General features: G+C 44.2%; 1 protein-coding gene across 2 annotated transcripts in view; it reads left to right on the top strand.

Annotated features, from left to right (window-relative positions):
* The window catches only part of GAB3 (GRB2 associated binding protein 3), a 133,884-nt gene that overhangs the window by 85,743 nt on the left and 23,759 nt on the right, over positions 1-24,382 (top strand). For both annotated transcript variants that reach the window (XM_044268523.1, XM_044268524.1), the window contains exons 3-4: positions 4,460-4,673; positions 22,066-22,508. In XM_044268523.1, coding sequence (XP_044124458.1) covers positions 4,460-4,673; positions 22,066-22,508 — 657 coding nt within the window. The remainder of the gene's footprint in view (positions 1-4,459; positions 4,674-22,065; positions 22,509-24,382) is intronic.

Genomic DNA, 24,382 nt, shown 5'->3' with positions numbered 1-24,382 from the left:
AGTCCTACTGCCTTTTTTGACTCCATTAGGAGACTTTCAACAAAATAACGGCCACTGGCCGCACTACTCAACATGCTTTTCAGGGTATCCAGCAGCTCCCGTGACCAGTTGGATCACTAAAGCTCTCCCCAGTCGCTAATGTCTGGGAATGGATGGGATGACAGATCTCCTATGCAAGGTAGCCAACAACCACCTTGGCTGAACTATAGGTTAAAGTTGTAAAGTTTGGAATGACATACCACAGGAGGACATCCAACATCTATATGATGGTTACCATGCCAGAGTGGCAGCCAGTATCGCAGCAAGGGGAGATGCCACCCAGTATTAACGTGACCCTGTCCCAGAACCCCGCTGCAGAACCCACAATAAAGGGTGCACCACCTTGGTTGTGTGATCATTAACTAAGTGCCACTAGCAATTTACACTTTGTCAGTCTCATCTCAGTTGAGTTAAAGAGGATCTGTCACCACAAAACGCAGAGCAATCTGCAGGCAGCATGTTATAGAGCAAGAGGAGCTGAGCAGATTGATATATAGCTTAGTAAATTACGAGCTTTACTGTCACCAGAGCAGAAATGTGCAGGTACCAGCAGCTTTTCGCGCCAGGTATTTTAGCAGTAGCCCCTCGAGAGATTACATTTTGAAAGGAGCAATTATTTAATTTTTCACTGGAAAAGAAGCAGAGTTTATCTAACTATATTGACTTGATCTACATTGAAAGAGACCCGCTGTTGTCTTGTTCAGAGCAGAATTCTCTAGAGGCCCCCGGTGTATTACAGTCTAAATGAAGAAAAAAAGTACTGGTTCTGATTTATTGCTGTGTAGAACCATAGGAATCCTAGTCTCACTAGAAGCCAAAATGTCTTCATGTTCTTCCTCCTTGTAAACCTTTTCTTGTAGACCATGTAGTTCAAAGGAAAGAATTGCGAACTATTGGTCTCATACACATAACACTCCAAAAGTAGCAGTTGAAGGGGGTTTAGTAGCATTGGGGATTTCAGACGTTTCTTTCTTCTTGTAACAATGGCTTAATATCCTACTTACTGGTATAATTGGTAGGTTGTGTAAGTACAGTAGAGAATGTCATGCAGTTTTTACCTGTCAAGCAGTGGAAGGGGTGTCCCTGACAGATATCAGTGGAGCCATTTTGCTTTGAGAATGGTGGGACGGACATGAGAATAAGCCTAATGTTAAAGGGCCTCTGTCAGCAGATTTGTACCTATGACACTGGCTGACCTGTTACATGTGCGCTTGGCAGCTGAAGGCATCTGTGTTGGTCCCATGTTCATATGTGCCCGCATTACTCAGAAAAATGAAGTTTTTATATATGCAAATGAGCCTCTAGGAGCAACGGGGGCGTTGCCGTTACACCTAGAGGCTCAGCTTGTTCTGCAGCTATGCCACCCGCTGCACTTTGATTGACAGGACCAAGGAGTGAAAACATCATCACACCTGCATGGCCCTGTCAATCAAAGTGCAGAGACAGCAGAGCCTCTAGGTGTAATGGCAACACCCCCGTTGCTCCTAGAGGCTCATTTGCATATATTAAAACATTGTTTTTCTCAGCAATGAGGGCACAACACAGCAATGGGACCAACACAGACGTCTTCAGCTGCCAAGAGCACATACAACAGGTCAGCCAGTTTTATAGGTACAAATCTGCCGGCAGATGCCCTTTAAGGGCCTTTCATATAGGTCGCTTATTGGTTGAAAAGAATGCTTGTTGCCCATTATTGGTTCTTGTAAAAGCCCCAACCCCCTTCCCCACACACTTGTCAGCAGATTGGATCTTTTATAGCTTAGAAATAAAACCAGTGGTCACATGGACGTACTGATCATTCATGTAGCCATTCATTCAGTTAAGTATAGTTTATGTGAAAGTCATTAAAGTGGTTAGCCCACCTTAGACAGTAATGGTATATCGCTAGGATATGCCTTTAATGTCAGATAGTTGAAGGGCCCACCTCCAGGACCACCGCTATCTCCATAACGGGGGCCCAGGAGAGCATACAGTGTAGTGTGCTCTCTATTTACTGCTATGGTAGTTCCAAAAATAGCTGAGCAAGTACGCTTGGCCTTTTTAGGCAGGCCCATAGCAGTAAATGGAGAGTACACTGCGCATGTAAGGCCACCTCTCCATTCACCGCTATAGGACTGCCGGTAATAGCCTCGGCTATTATAGAATAGAGGCCGAGCTTGCCCTCTCCTTCACTTCATGGGGCCCGTTCTGGAGACAGGAGTGGGTCCCACAGGTGGCATATCCTAGCGTGAGAATATCCCTTTAACTGAGTGATGATTGACTTGCTATATTGTTGATTGGTATTTGTCACCTGCCAGAAATCTGCCTGTGTAAAAGGACTCTTCGCCATTCGAAAGGCTTTTAAAAGACCTTGCTAAGTGCTTCACATAGAAATAATCTATAAGTTTACAATATTCTCAGTATGAAGAGCTATTGGTGAGAGACAAGACTTGTCCACCGGGGGATTGTAAGCACACCATCCAATCCTACAGCAAGATAGTGATATATAAGCTCTACCGCAGGGGTGCAGAACGTTTCCTGGTTGGGGGCCACATTGTCAGACTGAACCAACCACAAGGACTGAAAATAAATCTTAAAGGGGTGTTACCAAGTAAAATATTGTACGTATGGCATATTGAACACACATTATATACCAGTGTCTAGCAAGTGTCTAGTTACACTTTCAGGACTCCCATCTAATGATAGAATACAAGAAAAATACACGTGAGCAGCCACAAGACATAGACATACATGTCTGTTACCAGATGGTAGGGGCCACACAGAATGCTATCGGGGACCATATGTGGCCCCTGGGCTGCAGGTTTTGCACCCTTGCTCTACAGTATATCTTGATTTAAACAAACCTGATAATAAAACAGGCCATCAGAAAACAGGACGTCTTGAAAGATCAACTATGAGTTTAAAAACAAAACCACTTACTTTATAGGCTCTTATACCTGGGCCAATTATACAGGCAATTATTGGGAATGAAATCTTAATTCCTGATATTTGCCTATCATTAAGCAGAGGGGAGATCTGTATGGGGATGAGCGATCACTACTGTGATTGCTCATCTTTGTAGACAATCATTGGTCGCTGGCAGCAGATCCAGGGTAATATTCTGTCTGTAAATGCACAGGAAAGATGTGATCACCTGATGAACAAGTGTTTGCCAGTTCATCATGGCACCTTTTTATGATCTTTACCCGGATTGTTTGCCCATGTAAAAAGGGCCCTATAGTACAGCATACTGCTTTTCCACAAATAGCGTCCCACTTGTCCATGGCAAATAGTATTGCATTTCACCACTATACACTGGTATCGCAATACATCCATATTCAATTGAACTGTGCTCAACACCAGACTGAGCCCATGGACATGAGTGATGGTGTTTGTCCAAAAATTCTGTAGCACTTGTAATTTCTTCATGTAAATTGTTGTTCCTTTTGGGGTTAGGAGTCCAGTGGGCGGTTCTATCAATGATTGGCAGCTATCTCTCTAGACACACTCCTTCAGGGAAGGCTGTCCATCATTGGATGACTCACCCATTGGAATAGAATGAATAAATTACAAGTTAACGAATCTTATCCCACAAATCTCTATCTGCTCAGCTCCTCCTGCTCTATAATATGCTGCCAGCAGATTGCACTGCATTTTCAATGTGACTATTTATTTAAGACGAAGCCGCCCTGAAAAAAAATATAATTGCCCCCATGTTGTAGGCAGGTCCAAATTGACAGATGGCGGGACAACACAAGTAGGCAGGACCAACACTAATAGGCAGGGCCGTAATACCGTAGTACAGCACAAAATACCACCCTAGCTAGAAGAACCGAATACTACAGTGCAGAAAAAAATAATACTGTGCCACCGCTTAGGTGTAGAAGTATCTGGTGCTCCTAAATTAATGAATACTGAGAGCATCAGATCATTATGTACCCGGCCCTCAGCTGGAAGGAGGGCTCAGGCGGCCCCCCAGGCATTGGCCCACCAGGAAATTTGCCTGTAGGGTCTTCGGCGGGTCCACCTCTCCTCTTTAATATGTTCTGTGTAGAAGCTAGAGGTTGAAGCTGCTTTTAGGATTGCTACATATTGACTGCCCCGTGCTATGTCTCAGGCTGCTACTGTAGACAAAGCTAAGCCTCTGCTTCATTCTTCCATGGGAATCGAATGGAATCTGGAGAGATCGCTGTGAAAACTGCTGCAGATTATCATCCCATCGGTCATTAAGTAAACAGGCTTGTTCTGAGATAAATTTTTGAGCTCATTTGTTGGCCCCTCTCCCTGCGCTCTATCGGCCAGGGAAACAGTCTTCTTAGGAAATATAAACACCTGGTACAATTTGGACTTTGCCGTGTCCTGCCTCCATACTTAATAAATGGCATGTGTACAGTCTCCAGACATGTAAATATGCTAACACTGGGATTACTCTTTTAAACAGATTCTGTGGAAAGCCTTCCTCATACCAACTCCTCCGTCCAAGCTTCCCCAGCAGTCTCCACTCACACGTCAAGAATCACAGACCCGTCCTTCTCTGTGGACAGCTCTGCGGCTGATACCTCTACAGAAGAGAACAGAAGTGAATCAGAGTCAATATTCATCCCAGACTATCTCTTTTTATCCAACTGTGAGAGTGGGAAATTGAATACCGCCAGGTACGTCCGCCAGACTATGGACATTATCAGTTCAAATGATAAATGGACCTCTTTCCAGCATCATATCTGCCTCAAAAACCACAGCCACACATGTTATGTATATTCCCCCAAAAACAGATAAAAAAGGAATAATACATTAGATCAGGGATCAGTAACCTTTAGCGCTCCAGCTTCTGTGAAACTACAACTCCCAGCATGCTGTTCTTGTAACTCCCATAGAAGTGAAAGGAGTTGTAGTTTCAGAACAGCTGGAGTGCCAGAGATTGCTGATCCCTCCGATAGATAGATAGATAGATAGATAGATAGATAGAGAGATAGAACTTCTACTTTTCATATAGTAAGTATAGCAGTAATGCAGTTGACACTTTCATGTATTCAACGTTCACCTGTGTCTTTGTGCATTAAGCAGTGTGCTGCTACTTGTAGTTCTACGCGATAGATAAATAGATGGATAGATAGATAGATAGATAAATAGATAGACTGAAGGTCAACTGAAACTTCAGTCGAGTCATTGGCCATAGCAAATAAACAGAAGCAGAAGGTTCCCTTTAAAGGGCATCTGTCAGCAGATTTGTACCTATGACACTGGCTGACCTGTTGCATTTGCACTTGGCAGCTGAAGACGTCTGTGTTGGTCCCATGTCCATATGTGTCCGTACTGCTGAGAAAAATGTTTTAATATATGCAAATAAGCCTCTAGGTGCAACACGGTCGTTGGCGTTACACCTAGAGGCTCAGCTCTCTCTGCAACTACCACGCCCACTGCACTTTAATTGACAGTGCAGGCAGTGAAAATGTGATCATGCTTGACCCTGTCAATCAAAGGGAAAAGGGCACAGGAATTGCAGAGAAAGTGGAGCCTCTAGGAGTAATGGCAACACCCCTATTGCTCCTAGAGACTCATTTACATATATTAAAACTTCATGTTTATCAGCAATGCGGACACATATGAACATGGGGCCAACACAGATGTCTTCAGCTCCCAAGTGCACATGTAACAGATCAGCCAGTGTCATAGCTATAAATCTGCTGACAGATGCCCTTTAAATTTTCGATGTAGAAGCTGAACACCAAGTCTCAAAATATGTAACTGCATGCCATAAAGTTGCATGTCACCTATTGATTCACATTGTGAAAAAACATATCCTGCATATAAAGGGTGCGACCACATGGTCAGGTTTCTGCAGGCTGTACCCATAGGCCTCTTTCACACAGGCATCATGTTTTTTGCCCGGATAAGAGGCGGGTCCGTTGCGGGAAAATGCGCGAATTTTCTGCGCAAGTGCAAAACATTGGAATGCGTTTTGCACGCGCGTGAGAAAAATCTGCATGTTTGGTGCTTAAACCCGAACTTCTTCACAGAAGTTCGGGTTTGGGTTAGGTGTTCTGTAGATTGTATTATTTTCCCTTATAACATAGTTATAAGGGGAAATAATAGCATGCTTAATACAGAATGCATAGTACAATAGAGCTGGAGGGGTTAAAAAAAAAATTGAACTCACCTTAATCCACTTGATTGCGCAGCCCGGCATCTCTTCTGTCTTCTTCTTTGCTGTGCACAGGAATAGGACCTTTGATGATGTCACTGTGCTCATCACATGGTCCAATCACATGGTTCATCACCATGGTGAGGGACCATGTGATTGGATCATGTGATCTGACGTCACCACAGGTCCTTAGCTGGCAGCTCAACATTACAGAAGAAGACAGAGATCCGCAACTACGCGATCAAGTGGACTCGGTGAATTAATTATTATTATTTTTTTAACCCCTCCATCCCTAAGGCTAGGTCTACACAACGACATTTGTCGCGCGACAAAAAGTTGCGCGACAGATAGGGCGCAACAGTTGTCGCGCGACATTTTGTTGCACTAATGTCGCGCGACAATTTTTATAATGGCAGTCTATGGTGTCGCACTGCAACATGCGACATGTTGCGACTGCGACGCGACAGTCGCAGAAAAATCCATCTTGAATGGATTTTCTGCGACTGTCGCGTCGCAGTCGCAGCATGTCGCATGTTGCAGTGCGACACCATAGACTGCCATTATAAAAATTGTCGCGCGACATTGGTGCAACAAAATGTCGCGCGACAAATGTCGTCGTGTAGACCTAGCCTAATTTACTTTGCATTCTGTATTCAGAATGATATTATTTTCCCTAATAACCATGTTATAAGGGAAAATAATACAGATCGGGTCCCCAGCCCGATTGTCACCTACCAACCATGCATGAAAATCGCACCACATCCGCACTTGCTTGCGGATGCTTGCGATTTTCACGCGGCCCTATTCACTTCTATGGGGCCTGCGTTCGTGAAAAACGCACCATATAGAGCATACAGCGATTTTCACGCAACACACAAGTGATGCGTGAAAATCACTGCTCGTGTGCACAGCCCCATAGAAATGACTGGGTCAGTATTCAGTGCGGGTGCAATACGTGCAACTCACGCATTGCCCCCGCGCGGAATACTCGCCATGTGTAAGGGGCCATACTCTTTCTTTGGATCCCCTGTATTGAAAAGCACAGTTTGCCAAGCGTATAGCAAAAGAACACTGTTTTGCCAAGTTTCAAACCTTATAGGCTATGGATACATTCAGCATATATTTTGGGAGTATTCCCAGTGTATACGGTAAAGTTTTTCCACAGAATTTAATTTTTATTTAGTTTTCATTTGTAGTTTAGTTTGGTATATCTGTTTACCAATTTTTTTTGTAGTGCTTCCCTTTAAGAGCTAAAAATACAAAAGATAATGGTGGACAAAGATTGTCACGCACTCAAGGCCCGCTATGTATCATTGAAAGAAAATATACATTTGTGTACTATTTCAAATGGAATATAATCTACTATAGGGGTAATTTATCAAACTGGTGTAAAGTACAACTTGTTTAGTTGCCCATAACAACCAATCCGATTCCACCTTTCATTTTTTACAGCTCCTTTGGAAAATGAAAGGTGGAATCTGATTGGTTGCTATGGGCAACTAAGCTAGTTCTACTTTACACCAGTTTGAAAAATGACCCCATATATTTGTAGAAAACTGGAAGACAGAGGTGCATTCATCATTCTGATTATACACCACACTGCAGGGGCAGACTGGCCATAGACCCTGCATGGAGAGTTCCCGGTGGGCCGATGTCCAGGGCCTGTCCGAGCCCTCCTCAAGTTACGTAACAAGTACGCAACAATCTGATGCTCCTTGCATTAATTTATGCTGGGAACATCAGGTACTTTTATATATACAGCTGTGGATTCCTGCCCCATCACAAAGGGGAGATATTTTGTGCTGCTGGGGCAGTATTTTGTACTGCACTGTGGTATCTGGTTCTGCTGGGGCAGTATTTTGTGCTGTACTGTGGTATCTGGTTCTGCTGGGGCAGTATTTTGTGCTGCACTGTTGTATTTGGTTCTGCTGGGGCAGTATTTTGTTCTGCACTGTGATACTTGGTTCTGCTAGGGCAGTATTGTGTTCTGCACTGTGGTATCTGGTTCTGCTGGGGCAGTATTTTGTTCTGCATTGTGGTATCTGGTTCTGCTGGGGCAGTATTTTGTTTTGCACCTTTGTATTTGGTTCTGCTGGGGCAGTATTTTGTTCTGCACTATGGTATCTGGTTCTGCTGGGGCAGTATTTTGTGTTGCACTGTGGTATCTGGTTCTGCTGGGGCAGTATTTTGTGTTGCACTGTGGTATCTGGATCTGCTGGGGCAGTATTTTGTTCTGCACTGTGGTATCTGGTTCTGCTGGGGCAGTATTTTGTGTTGCACTGTGGTATCTGATTCTGCTGGGGCAGTATTTTGTGTTGCACTGTGGTATCTGGTTCTGCTGGGGCAGTATTTTGTTCTGCACTGTGGTATTTGTTTCTGCTGGGGCAGTATTTTGTGCTGCACTGTGGTATCTGGTTCTGCTGGGGCGGTATTTTGTGCTGCACTGTGGTATCTGGTTCTGCTGAGGCCATATTTTGTACTGCACTGTGGTATCTGGTTCTGCTGGGGCAGTATTTTGTGCTGCACTGTGGCATCTGGTTCTGCTGGGGCGGTATTTTGTGCTGCACTGTGGTATCTGGTTCTGTTGGGGCAGCATTTTGTGCTGCACTGTGGTATCTGGTTCTGCTGGGGCAGTATTTTGTGCTGCACTGTGGTATCTGGTTCTGCTGGGGCAGTATTTTGTGCTGCACTGTGGTATCTGGTTCTGCTGGGGCAGTATTTCATGCTGCACTGTGGTATCTGGTTCTGCTGGGGCAGTATTTTGTGCTGCACTGTGGTATTTGGTTCTGCTGGGGCAGTATTTTGTGCTGCACTGTGGTATTTGGTTCTGCTGGGGCAGTATTTTGTGCTGCACTGTGGTATTTGGTTCTGCTGGGGCAGTATTTTGTGCTGCACTGTGGTATCTGGTTCTGCTGGGGCAGTATTTTGTACTGCACTGTGGTATTTGGTTCTGTTGGGGCAGTATTTTGTGCTGCACTGTGGTATCTGGTTCTGTTGAGGGGGTATCGTGTACTGCCCTATGGCATCCCTGACCCTGCCTACTTATCTCTGCCTACTTGTGTGGCCTCACCTCCTTTACACTGCCAGTTCCCAGTCCGCCCTGCCACACTCTGATAGGTCCCCACTAGCTGCAATGTAACCACATATTACAGCAATACAGTAAATGCACAAATGGCAAATCAGTTCTCAGTAGTTGCAAACAAGGGCTATGGATTCCCTCAATTAATGGGGTGCGTTGCGAACACAGTGATGCTACAAGTCATTAAAGGGGTTGTCCACTTTCCTATATTAATGACCTATCCTCAGGATAGATCATTAATACGAGATTGGCGGGGTCTGACTCCCTGTACTCCGCCAATCGCTGAACACTGCAATCTCTTGACTGTTTACCTGCTCGATATCGCGGAGCAGTGTAATTACAGCATCTCCATCCCCATTCACGCGTATGGGACAGAGTGGAACTACAACTTCTCCTTCCCATTCCCAGTGAATGAGATGGGTAGCTGTAATGGCACTGATCCTAAGGATAGGCCATCAGTATAGGAAACTGGACAATCCCTTTAAGTTCCTGAGAGTCCAATTTGCCATCAGTCCACCATGCAGAAAACATGAATGAAGCACTGACCGGCTCCTGTAGCAAAATGCATATAAGCTGTTAGAATATAAAGCCAAACACAGAATGTATAGTATATCTCTCCTGGAGCGCATATTGGGTTCCGGTAATCGGTGAAGTACTGCATCAGTGTGAATATGAAGCCATGCCGTTCTCAAATTCAGTGCAGTGCATATTTAGGAACTGGGCTTTAGTTTGATCGTTCTCCTCTTGCGGTTTCAAAATCAGTTCACTATAAGAGATCTAAGGCCGAGTTCTCACTTCAGTTATTTGGTCAGTTATTTCCATCAGTGATTGTGAGCCAAAACCAGGTGCGGGTCAGAAGCCCAGAACAGGTGCAGCGCTTTATATTATTCCTTATCTCTGTGGAGGTTTCGCTACTGGTTTTGGCTCACAATCACTGATGGAAATAACTGACCAAATAACCTAAGTGAGAGCTCAGCCTTAGGGCTCATGCACACGACCGTTGTTGTGTTCCGTTCTGCAAAATGGGGTTCAGTTGTTCCATGATCCGTTTCCTGTTTTGTTTCCGATTGCCTTTCTTTATTTTTGGAGGATCACCAGAAATTAAGGAAAGTAAAAAAAAAAGTCTAAGTCAAGTTTGCCATGCAAATGATAGGAAAAAACGGACGCGGACGACAATCTTGTGTGCCTCTGTGAATGGGTCCGCGAACCGTTTTCCGTGAAAAGAATAGGACAGGTTATATTTTTTTGAGGGACTGAAACCACGGATCACGGACGCGGATGACAAACGGTTCATTAGCCGAGTTTTCAACTGACCCATTGAAAGTCAATGGGTCCGCAGAAAATCACGAAAAACTGAACAATGGACACGGAATGAAACACCAGTCGTGTGCATGAGGCCTTAGGGCTCATGCATACGGCGGGTCCGCAATACACGGGGCACCGGCCATGTGAACCCCGCATCACGGATGTGGACCCATTCACTTGAATGGGTCCACAAACCCGGAGATGCGATGCGGAAGAACGGATCGAAAACCCACGGAAGCACTACGTAGTGCTTCTGTTGTGCTTCTGGCCGTGCCTCGGCACCGCAAAAAAGTAGTGCATGCAGATGCGTCAGGTGCGGATCAGGGACCCCCATTCAAGTGACTAGGTCCGCGATCTGCATGCGGCTGCCCCACGGCCAGTGCCCATGCATTGCGGACCGCAATTAGTGGTCCGCAGCACGGGCCTGGCCAGCACACGTGTCGTGTGCACGAGCCCTTCGTTCCTTGATTTTCCCTTCCGTTTATGATCGCCATATCGAGCACGTTCTACACACAGAGTTAACTCGCCGTTTCCTTTTGAAGCCTGAGAAAATGTGGGCACTGACCCAGCTATGGGAAAGAGTCATAAACCATTCAGAGTAGATTAAATTTAATTGGACTTTACATTGTGATCTCTTTTATTACACCACAAACAGATGTAGGAGCATATGCAGGGTACAGTAAAGATGCCCATTTCTGGCGGTAGCAGATGATGGAATTTCTCATAAATTACATGAGCGGTCACATGTATTAGAAATGAATTATAATACAATATAATACAATAAATACCGTTTCCAAAAGCAGATTTTTATTGTGTAGCCATGCACAGGTCTGTAGACTTCTTGTTTAACCTCTTTTTACTTACGTAGTATATTTTCTAGATTGTCAGTATTAGCACTCATTGCATGTGACGTTCGTTCAGATACATTTAACCCTTAGGCCTCTTTCACACGAGTGTCCTGTTTTTTGCCCGGATAAGATGCGGGTGTGTTGCGGGAAAATGCGCAATTTTTCCACGCGAGTGCAAAACATTGTAATGTGTTTTGCACGCGTGTGAGAAAAATCGGCATGTTTGGTACCCAAACCATTGGGTTATTTTATTTATTTTTTTAACCCCTCCATCACTATTTTATTTTGCATTCTGTATTCAGAATGCTATTATTTTCCCTTATAACCATGTTATAAGGGAAAATAATACAGATCGGGTCCCCAGCCCAATCATCACCTAGCAACCATGCGTGAAAATTGCACCGCATCCGCACTTGCTTGCGGATGCTTGCGATTTTCACATGGCCCCATTCACTTCTATGGGGCCTGCGTTGCCTGAAAAACGCAGAATATAGAACATGCTGCGATTTTCACGCAACGCACAAGTGATGCGTGAAAATCACAGCTCGTGTGCACAGCCCCGTATAAATAGATGGGTCAGGATTCAGTGCGGGTGCAATGCGTTCAACTCGCACATTGCACCCGCGTGGAATACTCGCCCGTGAAAGGGGCCTTAGGCTACCGAAGTTTTTTTTTTTTTTTTCATTTTTTTTTTTCTTCCCTATTCTCCTTGAGCCATAACTTTTTTCCGGTCACATAGCTGTATGAGGGCTTATTTTTTTGAGGGACAGGTTGTACTTTCTAATGCCACCATTAATTAGTGGGAAGCGGTAAAAAAATTCCAAATGGGGTAGAATTGGAAAAAAAACTAAATTTCTCCACCACCGTTTTATGGGTTTTGTTTCCACTGCGTTTTGTTTATAGCAAAAGAAACGATGGAAAAATTGGAAATTGGCCATTTTGATCCTTTTTTCCGTTGCGCCATTCAATATATTGGACTTTTTAAATATATTTTAATAGTATAGGCATTTTTGGTCGCGATGATACCCATGATGTTTATATTTATTGTTATTTAGGTATTTGTTTTTTAACCATCTCCCGTCTCGCTAACGCCGTTCGGCGTCAATGCTGCGGCTCTGCCAGGTCACACTAACGCCGATCGGCGTCATCTCGCGAGATGCGAGATTTCCTGTGAACGCGCGCACACAGGAGCGCACGTTCACAGGAACCGGAGGTAAACGAGCTGATCTACAGCCTGCTAGCGGCGATCGTTCGCTGGCAGGCTGTAGATGCGATTTTTTTAACCCCTAACAGGTATATTAGACGCTGTTTTGATAACAGCGTCTAATATACCTGCTACCTGGTCCTCTGGTGGTCCCTTTTGCTTGGATCAACCACCAGAGGACACAGGCAGCTCTGTAATAAGTAGCACCAAACACCACTACACTACACCCCCCCCCCCTGTCACTTATTAACCCCTTATTAACCCCTGATCACCCCATATTAGACTCCCTGATCACCCCCCTGTCATTGATCACCCCCCTGTAAGGCTCCATTCAGACGTCCGTATGTGTTTTGCGGATCCGATCCATGGATCCGCAGATCCGCAAAACACATATGGACGTCTGAATGGAGCCTTACAGGGGGGTGATCAATGACATATAGCCCATATAGACTCCCTGATCACCCCCCTGTCATTGATCACCCCCCTGTAACGTTGGCTCCATTCAGAGGTCCGTATGTGTTTTGCGGATCCACAAATCCATGGATTGGATCCGCAAAACACATACGGACGTCTGAATGGAGCCTTACAGGGGGGTGATCACCCCATATAGACTCCCTGATCACCCCCCTGTAAGGCTGGCTCCATTCAGAGGTCCGTATGTGTTTTGCGGATCCACGGATCCATGGATCGGATCCGCAAAACACATACAGACTTCTGAATGGAGCCTTACAGTGGAGTGATCAATGACAGGGGGGTGACCACCCCATATAGACTCCCTGATCACCCCTCTGTCATTGATCACCCCCTGTAAGGCTCCATTCAGACGTCCGTATGTGTTTTGCGGATCCAATCCGTGGATCCGCAAAAATGGGGTCGCATGTGGGGTATTTATACTGCCCTGCCATTTTAAGGGCCCTAAAGCATGAGAAGAAGTCTGGAATCCAAATGCCCCCCTAAAAGATACTCATTGGTATTTGGGCCCCTTTGCGCACCTAGGCTGCAAAAAAGTGTCACACATGTGGTATCGCCATACTCAGGAGAAGTTGGGCAATGTGTTTTGGGGTGTCTTTTTACATATACCCATGCTGGGTGAGAGAAATATCTCTCTAAAAGACAACTTTTCCCATTTTTTTTTATACAAAGTTGTCATTTGACAGAGATATTTATCTCACCTAGCATGGGCATGTGTAAAAAGACACCCCAAAACACATTGCCCAACTTCTCCTGAGTACGGCGATACCATATATGCGACACTTATTTGCAGCCTAGGTGGGCAAAGGGGCCCACATTCCAAAGAGCACCTTTAGGATTTCACAGGGCATTTTTTACACATTTTGATTTCAAACTACTTCTCACGCATTAGGGCCCCTAAAATGCCAGGGCAGTATAACTACCCCACAAATGACCCCATTTTGGAAAGAAGACACCCCAAGGTATTTCGTGATGGGCATAGTGAGTTCATGGAAGTTTTTATTTTTTGTCACAAGTTAGTGGAATATGAGACTTTGTAAGGAAAAAAATAATTATGAAAAAAATCATCATTTTCTGCTAACTTGTGACAAAAAATTAAAAGTTATATGAACTCACTATGCCCATCAGCGAATACCTTAGGGTGTCTACTTTCCAAAATGGGGTCATTTGTGGGGGTTTTCTACTGTCTGGGCATTGTAGAACCTCAGGAAACATGACAGGTGCTCAGAAAGTCAGAGCTGCTTCAAAAAGCGGAAATTCACATTTTTGTACCATAGTTTGTAAACGCTATAACTTTTACCCAACCCATTTTTTTTTTTACCCAAACATTTTTTTTAACAATAAATTAAGAGAAAAATTTATATAGAAATGTATTTAAAAAAAAAAAAAAATTACAACTGAAAGTGAAAAATGTCTTTTTTTTGCAAAAATTTCAGTAAATTTCGATTAATAACAAAAAAAGTAAAAATGTCAGCAGCAATGAAATGCCACCAAATGAAAGCTCTATTAGTGAGAAGAAAAGGAGGTAAAATTCATTTGGGTGGTAAGTTGCATGACTGAGCAATAAACCGTTAAAGTTGTGAAGTGCCGATTTGTAAAAAAGGGCCTGGTCACTAGGGGGGTATAAACCTGTGGTCCTTAAGTGGTTAATTATACAGAAAGGGGGGTGATTTAAACTTTTATATTTTTATTTTTTTATAGATTTTATATTTTTTTGTGATGATTTTGAAGCTCATATTTGAGCATATAAATAATGTTTTTTAATTTTTAATTTTGTTCTAAAGTGGATTTTAAAATTTTTAATAGTTGCTCTTTTCTTATCCTGGCCTGCCATCTGGTGGCCAAAATAAGAATTGCAGCATGAACACTTAAAGCCTCGTCAGTGTTAAGGGCAACTACCAATGCCCACATTGGCCACACGGGGAATCAGTAGGAAGCCCGGAAGCGTGAGCTTCCAGGTTTCTGAGCATTTAGATGCCGTGATCTCGCTTGATCGCGGCATCTAAAGCCTTTCATTACCGCGATTGGCATTATTGCATGTCACGGTAAATAGCCGCAGGTCTCTGCTGTATGAAACAGCAGAGACCTTCCGGCCATGGCGCCCGCTGTATGTGTGAGCGGGTGCCATGTTTACACATCGCTCCAGAGCCACACATTTTTTTCGGTCTGCGCAGGAAGGACGGATCCGGCATTCCGGTATTTTGAATGCCGCATCCGGCACTAATACAAAAATGCCGGATCCGGCATTCAGGCAAGTGTTCAGTTTTTTGGGCCAGAGATAAAACCGTAGCATGCTGCGGTTTTCTCTCTGTCCTGATCAGTCAAAAAGACTGAACTGAAGACATCCTGATCCATCCTGAACGGATTACTCTCCAGTCAGAATACATGGGGATTAAACTGATCAGTTCTTTTCCGGTATTGAGCCCCTAGGACTGAACTCTATGCCAGAAAAGAAAAACGCTAGTTTGAAAGTACCCTTAGCTATATGTTTTCAATTGACTGTCTTTTTTGGGACTGCATTCACCCCGTACATAGGCATTTAGAGAGGTCTCCCTCCTCTTGCATGGTATGTATCCCCTTTGGTGTTTGCACTATGCACTTTATTCAGGTTATTAGCGAATTGTGAGTCGCATCAGAAGTGGGACAATGTCCGTCCACATTCAGTCTATTTATGATAAGAACAAGTATAGATCTAGTGGGTTCCTTGTCTGTACAGGTCTGCCGCTGCTATTGATTTTTAATACTAATTTTGATCAATTCTGCTGGGGCAGTATTTTGTGCTGCACTGTGGTATCTGGTTCTGCTGAGGCAGTATTTTGTGCTGCACGGGGGTACTTGGTTCTGCTGGTGAAGAAATATGTGCTGCGCTGTGGTATCTGGTTCTGCTGGGGCAGTATTTTGTGCTGCACTGTGGTATCTGGTTCTGCTGGTGCAGTATTTTGTGCTGCACTGTGGTATCTGGTTCTGCTGAGACAGTATTTTGTGCTGCACGGGGGTACTTGGTTCTGCTGGGGAAGTATTATGTGCTGCGCTGTGGTATCTGGTTCTGCTGGGGCAGTATTTTGTGCTGCACGGTGGTATCTGGTTCTGCTGGTGCAGTATTTTGTGCTGCACTGTGGTATCTGGTTTGTGCTGCACTGTGATATCTGGTTCTGCTGGGGCAGTATTTTGTGCTGCACGGGGGTACTTGGTTCTGCTGGGGAAGTAATATGTGCTGCGCTGTGGTATCTGGTTCTGCTGGGGCAGTATTTTGTGCTGCACTGTGGTATCTGGTTCTGCTGGTGCAGTATTTTGTGCTTCACTGTGGTATCTGGTTCTGCTGAGACTGTATTTTGTGCTGCACGGGGGTACTTGGTTTTGCTGGGGAAGTATTATGTGCTGCGCTGTGGTATCTGGTTCTGCTGGGATAGTATTTTGTTCTGCACTGTGGTATCTGGTTCTGCTGGGGCAGTATTTTGTGCTGCGCTGTGGTATCTGGTTCTGCTGGGATAGTATTTTGTTCTGCACTGTGGTATCTGGTTCTGCTGGGGCAGTATTTTGTGCTGCACTGTGGTATCTGGTTCTGCTGGGGCAGTATTTTGTGCTGCACTGTGGTATCTGGTTCTGCTGGGGCAGTAGTTTGTGCTGCACTGTGGTATGTGGTTTTTCTGGGGCAGTATCTGGTTCTGCTGGGGCAGTATTTTGTGCTGCACTGTGGTATCTGGTTCTGCTGGGGCAGTATTTTGAGCTGCACTGTGGTATCTGGTTCTGCTGGGTCAGTATTTTGAGCTACACTGTGGTATCTGGTTCTGCTGGGGCAGTATTTTGTTCTGCACTGTGGTATCTGGTTCTGCTGGGGCAGTATTTTGAGCTGCACGGGGGTACTTGGTTCTGCTGGGGAAGTATTATGTGCTGCGCTGTGGTATCTGGTTCTGCTGGGATAGTATTTTGTGTTACGCTGTGGTATTTGAATTCTGTTGTCGCAGTATTGCGTGCTGCACTGTGGTACTTGGTTCTGTTGGAGCAGTATTTTTTTTCTGCACTACAGTATTGCTAGTACCACCTACTTCTGTTGCCCCACCTTCTCTCAGTTTGGACCCACCTACAATATGGGGTCACTTTTTTTTTTTGTCCAGGGACCCTTTAAGTACCCAGTCCTCCCCTATGTGTGGCCTACCATTAACGTAGCGGATTTGATAATTAGTGGTCTCCACTCTCCAGCAATTAACCTGAGCAGGCAGCGGCTTTAAGGAGCCTCTTTAGCAGGACCCAGAACCTCTGTTCACGGCTGCGTTATTTCAATGCTTTATTGCAGTGGAGCTGTAGGGGAATTGAAGACTTGCTGTCGGGGTTCCTCACAGATTACAGCCGATTAGGAGTGGGGGTCCCAGCAGCATAGCCATTCTTACAAAATGGGACTGCAAAAAGCAGACAACTCAGCATGCCGTACATATTGTAAAGGTAATGCTAGGTAATGCTGCGTTGTGTCATTCACTTGAGCAGGACAGCACTGAAATATCCTGCATAGCTAGTCTATATGTACGGCATGCTGGGGGTGCTGAGAGCCAGACGCCCAGCAACCTGATATTAATAGCCTGGGTTAAAGGGGTTGTCTCACTTCAGCAAATGGTATTTATCATGTAGAGAAATTTAACATAAGCCACTTACTAATGTATTGTGATTGTCCATATTGCTTCCTTTGCTGGCTTGATTCAGTTTTCCATCACATTATACACTGCTCGTATCCAGGGGTTATGACCCCTGTAATCCAGTGTGTAATGTGATGGAAAAATGTATAATTGATAAATGCCTTTCGCTGAAGTGAAACAAACCCCTTTAGGGCTCACTCACACGACCGTATGAATGTGTCTGCATACGTTCCACAATTTTGCAGAACGGGTACGGACCTATTCATTTCAATGGGGCCAGAAAAGAGGGAGACAGCACACTACATCCGTAGTTCCATTCTGCGGCCTAGCAAAAAATATAGAGCATGTCCTATTCTTGTCCGCAATCACGGACAAGAATAGGCATTTTCTATATAGAGCCAGCCCTGTGTGTTCCGCAAAATGCAGAATGCATGGGGCCGGTATCCGTGTTTTGCAGATCCACAATTAGCATTTCCAACTAAAGGTCCTTCTACACGTACAGATGATCTGGCAGAGAATTGGGAATGAATCAGATGTTCCTGATAACTGTCAGATCATCAGCGGAGATGAGAGCTGCATTTACATGCAGCAATCACCACCGCTGTATAGGGACAAGCGATCAACACAGCGATCGCTTGTCCCCATCGGAAATCATTGTTCCAGAGCAGCAGATCGCTGTTTAGACAGCACAATGTCCTGCACAGCAAGGAGGACAAGGTACATGCAGAACCACACAATCACCCGATGAACGAGCGTTTGCGCATTCATCTGAAGATTGCCAACACCTTTTGCACAGGTAGATTATCAGGAATGAGCGTTTATACAAATGCTCACCCCCCGATAACTTGTATGATAATCGGTCCCTGTAAAGTAGGGATGCCCAACTTGCGGCCCTCCAACTGTTGCAAAACTACAACTCCTAGTATGTCTGGACAGCCTATAGCTATTAGGGCATTCTTGGAGTTGTAGTTTTGCAACAGGTTGAGCATCCCTGCCGTAAAGGGACCTTTAAGCACAAGAAGGCCATATATATACGTTTTTTGCAAAAGTGAGTACAGGAAGTGCAGCCATATTGAATTAGTTTACATCTCACTAAAGTGTCATCTATTATATGTGACTGCTGCTCTCGCTTCTTTACAGAGATTTCTACTGCCTCTCCAACTTTATTCTACACTCCGTCTTCTTGACCTCTACATTACCTCTACAGCAGCTAGCATAATACTGTCCAGAATCTTTCTAGGACACTCAATCGGTTTTTTTCTAATATGAAAGATGTTTGGTTAGAGGGAGTGACATTTACACATTTTAGTACACTCGTCCATTATAACCCAATAGTTATTTTCATCTTGAAGGGAGATGTTTGCTGAAATTGCTTACACCGTCTTCTACTAGACCTTGTAGTCTCCTTTGGCCTTCAGCCCCCTCAACCACTCACATCTATCCCAGAAGAAGAGATACCTAAGTGTGTTAATCACCCAGGGCTGGCTCCAGATGTACGTAGGCCATTGCATGGAACAGTTTTAGTGGGCCACCTACCTACCATAATCATAACTTGAAAAGCGTAGAGAAGGTTTACCCAGATCACCATGGGCCCCAAGCCCAGTTGGCGCTGGCATCTGCACAGGCTTGCCTGGCGCTAATGTTCGCTGGACTATGACCATGCCTCAATTCATCATTAACAATAAATGTATCATAACTCTTAGGTCTTTTCCACCCTCTCTGAGGTGGGTTCACCTATTGTGAAGGTCAATAATGGCTGAGTGTGGCAGATCCCGTTCTCACAGACACCTAGTAGCTGCCTCTATGGTACATAGAACACTTTCAATCTCAACTGAATTGACACAAGATAAGGTCATTGACATATCATAGAAAATTCCACTACATTTTAAGTTTTCCCAAGATATATGATTGATTTAGTAAAGGTAGTTGCCATTTAAAGGGGTTGTGTCACAAAACATATTCTACATTTTTCAAACCAGCACCTGGATCCGAATACTTTTGTAATTGCATGTAATTAAAAATGTAGTATAGCCAGTGAACTATTTAATAAAATGTATCTGTATAGCACCACCTGCTGTTTGTTCTTTTCCTTATTTCCCCCGTCCACCTCACCAAGGTGGTCACATGCGCTCAGTTTAAATCAACTGTCACCAGCCATATCTTCTGTTAGAAGCTGTGACAGATACAGGGAGAGAGCTGCAGCAGAAAGGACATGCCCCCTGAGCTGTCAGGCTGAAGATAATCTAGCAGTGAAATTGGAGCAGTGAATGTGGAGATCTCTGGATCCATGTGAGGTACAGGGCTGGTACTACCTTTGTTAGAAAGGTATTGTTTTGAACTTGGTGATGTTTGAGTTTCATTTTTACATCAATCATGGCATAACCCCTTTAACTAAAATGAGGTAAAACAAGGCCATGAGATAGCATTTTGCTTGGTGGCGACGTTTCATGCAATATTTAATCCAAGCAGAAGAGAACTGAGTGTTCTTACTTAGTGACACTTAGAAGGATCAGGCAGTCCCTCCCACTTGGTATCATCTGTGAGAATCAGATGTAGGACGGAAAACTCTGACTTTAGTTTAAAAATAGCCAAATGCATCTTAAACAGATGAGGAGCGCGTTCCATCTTATAAACAAGAGCTTTGCCATCTTGTGTGCTGACAAGTATGGGAAGACTCGATCTTTAACAGGACATTGGCACAATAGGCCGTTTTTTCCTCTTGTGTAAAACATTTCTGCTGTGTCAGTGCCAAATGTTACCAAATTCCATGAGAAGTATTACATTACTGTGTTTTTGTGTTCTGCGGCCGTTAACAGCTAAAATACTGCATCCCCTTCTGGAATAACCCCTTATTAAAAAAGTTTTTTAAAAAATTAAGAGGAATAAGTGAATTATCTCTTGTAGTCTGTATGGAGAGAATGGATCCAGTGGTGGAGATCTGGTGGGCATCACCCCCACCCTGGGTCGGGCAGGTCTGAGCCACTCTTTTAGTGTTGGATAACCCCTTTAAGGATGTTGGAGTACTATCTAAAGGCCAATATGTAACCAAATTCACCTGATTTACTCAAATAATAGTCACAAAATAGCTCAATTTATGTTTGTACACTGTATTATTAAGCAAGCTTTCTCTTTAAAGGGGTTCTCAGAGAATGATTAATTTAAAATGGCCGCAAGCAACCTGTCCTAGATGCCTTTACTTGCAGAGTTGCCTGGGGGGGTTGAGGGGTCGGGGCCTTACTACACTGCTCTACAATAGATAGTAATGATGTGATCCTGCCTACGATATGCCATTATGGCTGAACAGCCCAACAGGAAAATTCACCATACATACTGTATGCAAGTGTAATAGTGTAGCGTGTAGTGAGGCTTTGACCACTCGCCCCCCCTAGGCAGCTCTGCAAGTGGAAGCAACCAGTCCTTCTCACATTTCTAGGACAGGTTGCTTAAGGCCATTTCCACAGATCAAAACATTTGGTATGTTTTTATGACATATCCCCAAAAATTTGAGGAGTTAAAATAAAATGTTCAAATGTAATTATTGTTAAAATATACATATTGTCCTGACAACATCCCAACACACCCTCCCCCCCCACTGTGGACCAGCACTGGAGATACCTCAGCTATCTATGTTACGCTGCTGTACCTATCTTTGTCTGATAGATGCTGCATTATAAATAGGATGGCCACTTGCTTAACGCCAAAAGGAGGACATCCTAGGCAATGCCTTCAACTCTGCTAAGCCTTGCTCGCAACTCCCCTACGTCATGTCCCCTCTCCCAGTAACAGTGCCTGGCAAGAGAAAAAAAAAAAGAGGTGGGGACCATAAGGTGAGTTGTGCGTGGGCCCAGAGTGCTCCTCTCATCTTCAGTCAGTCACAAGTGACATGTCGGCCGTCTCTAGTGACTGACCGGGGGTGAGAGAAAGTTTCAGTCAGTCAATGCTGCTGTCTGAGCATGGAGCCACAGAAAAGGTGGACAGCCAAACATCTGTACAGATCTTGCACCAGACGGAGGACAAGGAGCCAGGAAACCAGACTGTCTGGCCACCTTAATTATAAACGTGACAACCATGAACAGTAAATTTTATGATACTTACAGTTTTGCCACCAAGCTTTCCACAGACTTTGAAAGGCTCATACATTTGCATGACTTTGCCACATTCCATATTTTTCCCATTTCTTCTCCCCTACTACTCTACCTGTGTGTCACAGTTTAGTTCTATACTCCTTGCCTTATATTGAGGAGCCAGGAGGTCCATCTCCTAGCTCAATGCTGTCCTAGGCATATACCTGCTTTCATATACTATATATCTTATTTCTTTTCAAGTAGCATTTTCCACATTTTAATAGCATGTATTGTGTTTTATTTCAGATGTGACGCCTCATCCAACTCTGATAAGTCCCTGGAGCAGACATCTTTTGATGATGTGTTTCTTGACTGTCTACCCTCCCAGCACTCTGTTAGCCAGACTCTCTACAATGTTAATTTCCACCACAATCACATGCCGCCCGCCAACTTTGTTGTTGTCAAAGATCTAGAATCCAATAGTTCATCCAGTGACTTTTCCTCCTCCTCCCCACTGTTGGGACCCTCTTCAGCCCAGACATTTCCAGTTGAGAAAAACCACAGTGGAGTCAGTGACAATGAAATATTACCCATCACCCCACCACCAAGACCGCCTAAACCAAATCATTTTCCTGAAGCGAGGCCTGAGGTGATTTCCAGTGGAATTATCCAGAATGGACATTGTTTATCTGGAATGGTGCCCAGAAGAATTTCACTATCCAGTCTGGACAATGTTAGGAACTGGAAAGGTAAACATAGTATTTTTTGTGTAAAATGGATAATCGAGTGGTTTATTTAAATGGTCATTGATGGGACGCCACTACACTTATGTTTCTTCGTGAATCTAAAAATACATGTATACAGGAAGAGCTGGTTATTCCACTTTTAATACTTTTCTAGGGCCATTCAACGATCCAGAACAATTGAGTTTGACATGTATAAAGGAATTTGTCCTCTACTATGTATTCAGCATAGGGAAAATTTGCAGGCTGATAGGTGGGGGTCCCCTGACCTTGCTGGCGGAGGAGAGTAAATGGGCAGGTGACGCTATATTCAAGCATATGAGAGTTGTTGGAATAGAACATGGTTGTGGAGAAACACTTTTTTTATTTTCATATACAGGCAAACAAATTTATGCTCACTGATTTAGCGAAGATCTCCAGCACATAACATGGTACCAAGGTATTCTTCTCTAGAAGCATGTATCTTAATATTAGCTCAGCTTTAAAGGGAATGTTGAACAATGCCGTCTGATATGTAGAGCAGGAGGAGCTGAGTAGACCGTACGGTTTTGTGTAACTCTGTATAACTTGTGGTTGAAATATATAAAACTCTGCAGATTTAGGGCTCAGGAGTCCAGTGGGCGGTCTCACTCAATCATTCCCTGTATGAACAACAGACTGCGCTCCAGGGCTATGAAAATATCCAATGACCACTCCCATCCAGGCCATCATCTCTTCAGACGTCTAAAGTCTGGCCGCAGGTATCAGGCCATCCCTGCAAGGACATCGAGGAGGCTGAACACTTTCTTCCTAACGGCCGTCAGACTGCTGAACTCACCACGCCCCATCTCCCGCCCATAATCCCTCGCCCCTGATGTGCCCATTGCATAACCCTACCACCCCCTCCCACCCCTAGTACTATGCCTGTACCTGTGCCTAGCCCAATTCCGAGCACGATCGACTGTGTCGTGTTTGGCGAATAAAGCTGATTCTGATGAATGTATATAATATAGAAAACCGCGCTGCTTCAACTTGAGTGTAGTTCACACTGAGGGAGATAAAAGGTATCTATCGATGTGATTCCTCAGTTTTGGTTCCCACTAAGGTCGATGCTCAATTCTCCTAAAAGTCAAAGAAGAGACGGACAAATATAGTGAAATACCGCCAACTGAGTTTAAATAATGTGATTTATGGTACTTACAAGATCCATAAAACAACACGCATATAAAATGTGCACATCCTCTCATGAAACGCCCTCTGTTTTATGGATCTTGTGAGTACAATAAATCACGTTATTTAAACTCAGTTGGCGGTATTTCATTATGTTGGGCCATCTCTTCTTTGACTTTTAGGAGATTTGAGCATCGACCTTAGTGGGAACCAAAACTGGGGAATCACATCGATAGATACCTTTTATCTCCCTCAGTGTGAACTACACTCAAGTTGAAGCAGCGCGATTTTCTATATTATATACAGTCAGGTCCATAATATTGGGACATCAACATAATTCTAACATTTTGGGCTCTATACACCACCACAATGGATTTGAAATGAAACGAACGTCAGCTTTAATTTGAGGGTATTTACATCCAAATCAGGTGAACGGTGTAGGAATTGCAACAGTTTGCATATGTGCCTCCCACTTGTTAAGGAACCAAAAGTAATGGGACAATTGGCTTCTCAGCTTTTTCATGGCCAGGTGTGTGTTATTCCCTCATTATCCCAATTACAATGAGCAGATAAAAGGTCTAGAGTTCATTTCAAGTGTGCTATTTGCTTTTGGAATCTGTGGCTGTCAACTCTCAAGATGAGATCCAAAGAGCTGTCACTATCAGTGAAGCAAGCCAGGCTTGGACTGGCCCACAGGGGTACAGGGGAATCCCCCGGTGGGCCCCTGAGCA

The sequence above is a fragment of the Bufo gargarizans genome, chromosome 9, assembly GCF_014858855.1.
Source record: "Bufo gargarizans isolate SCDJY-AF-19 chromosome 9, ASM1485885v1, whole genome shotgun sequence".
Classification (NCBI taxonomy): Eukaryota; Metazoa; Chordata; class Amphibia; order Anura; family Bufonidae; genus Bufo; species Bufo gargarizans.
This window is presented reverse-complemented; position numbering and strand designations above follow the sequence as displayed.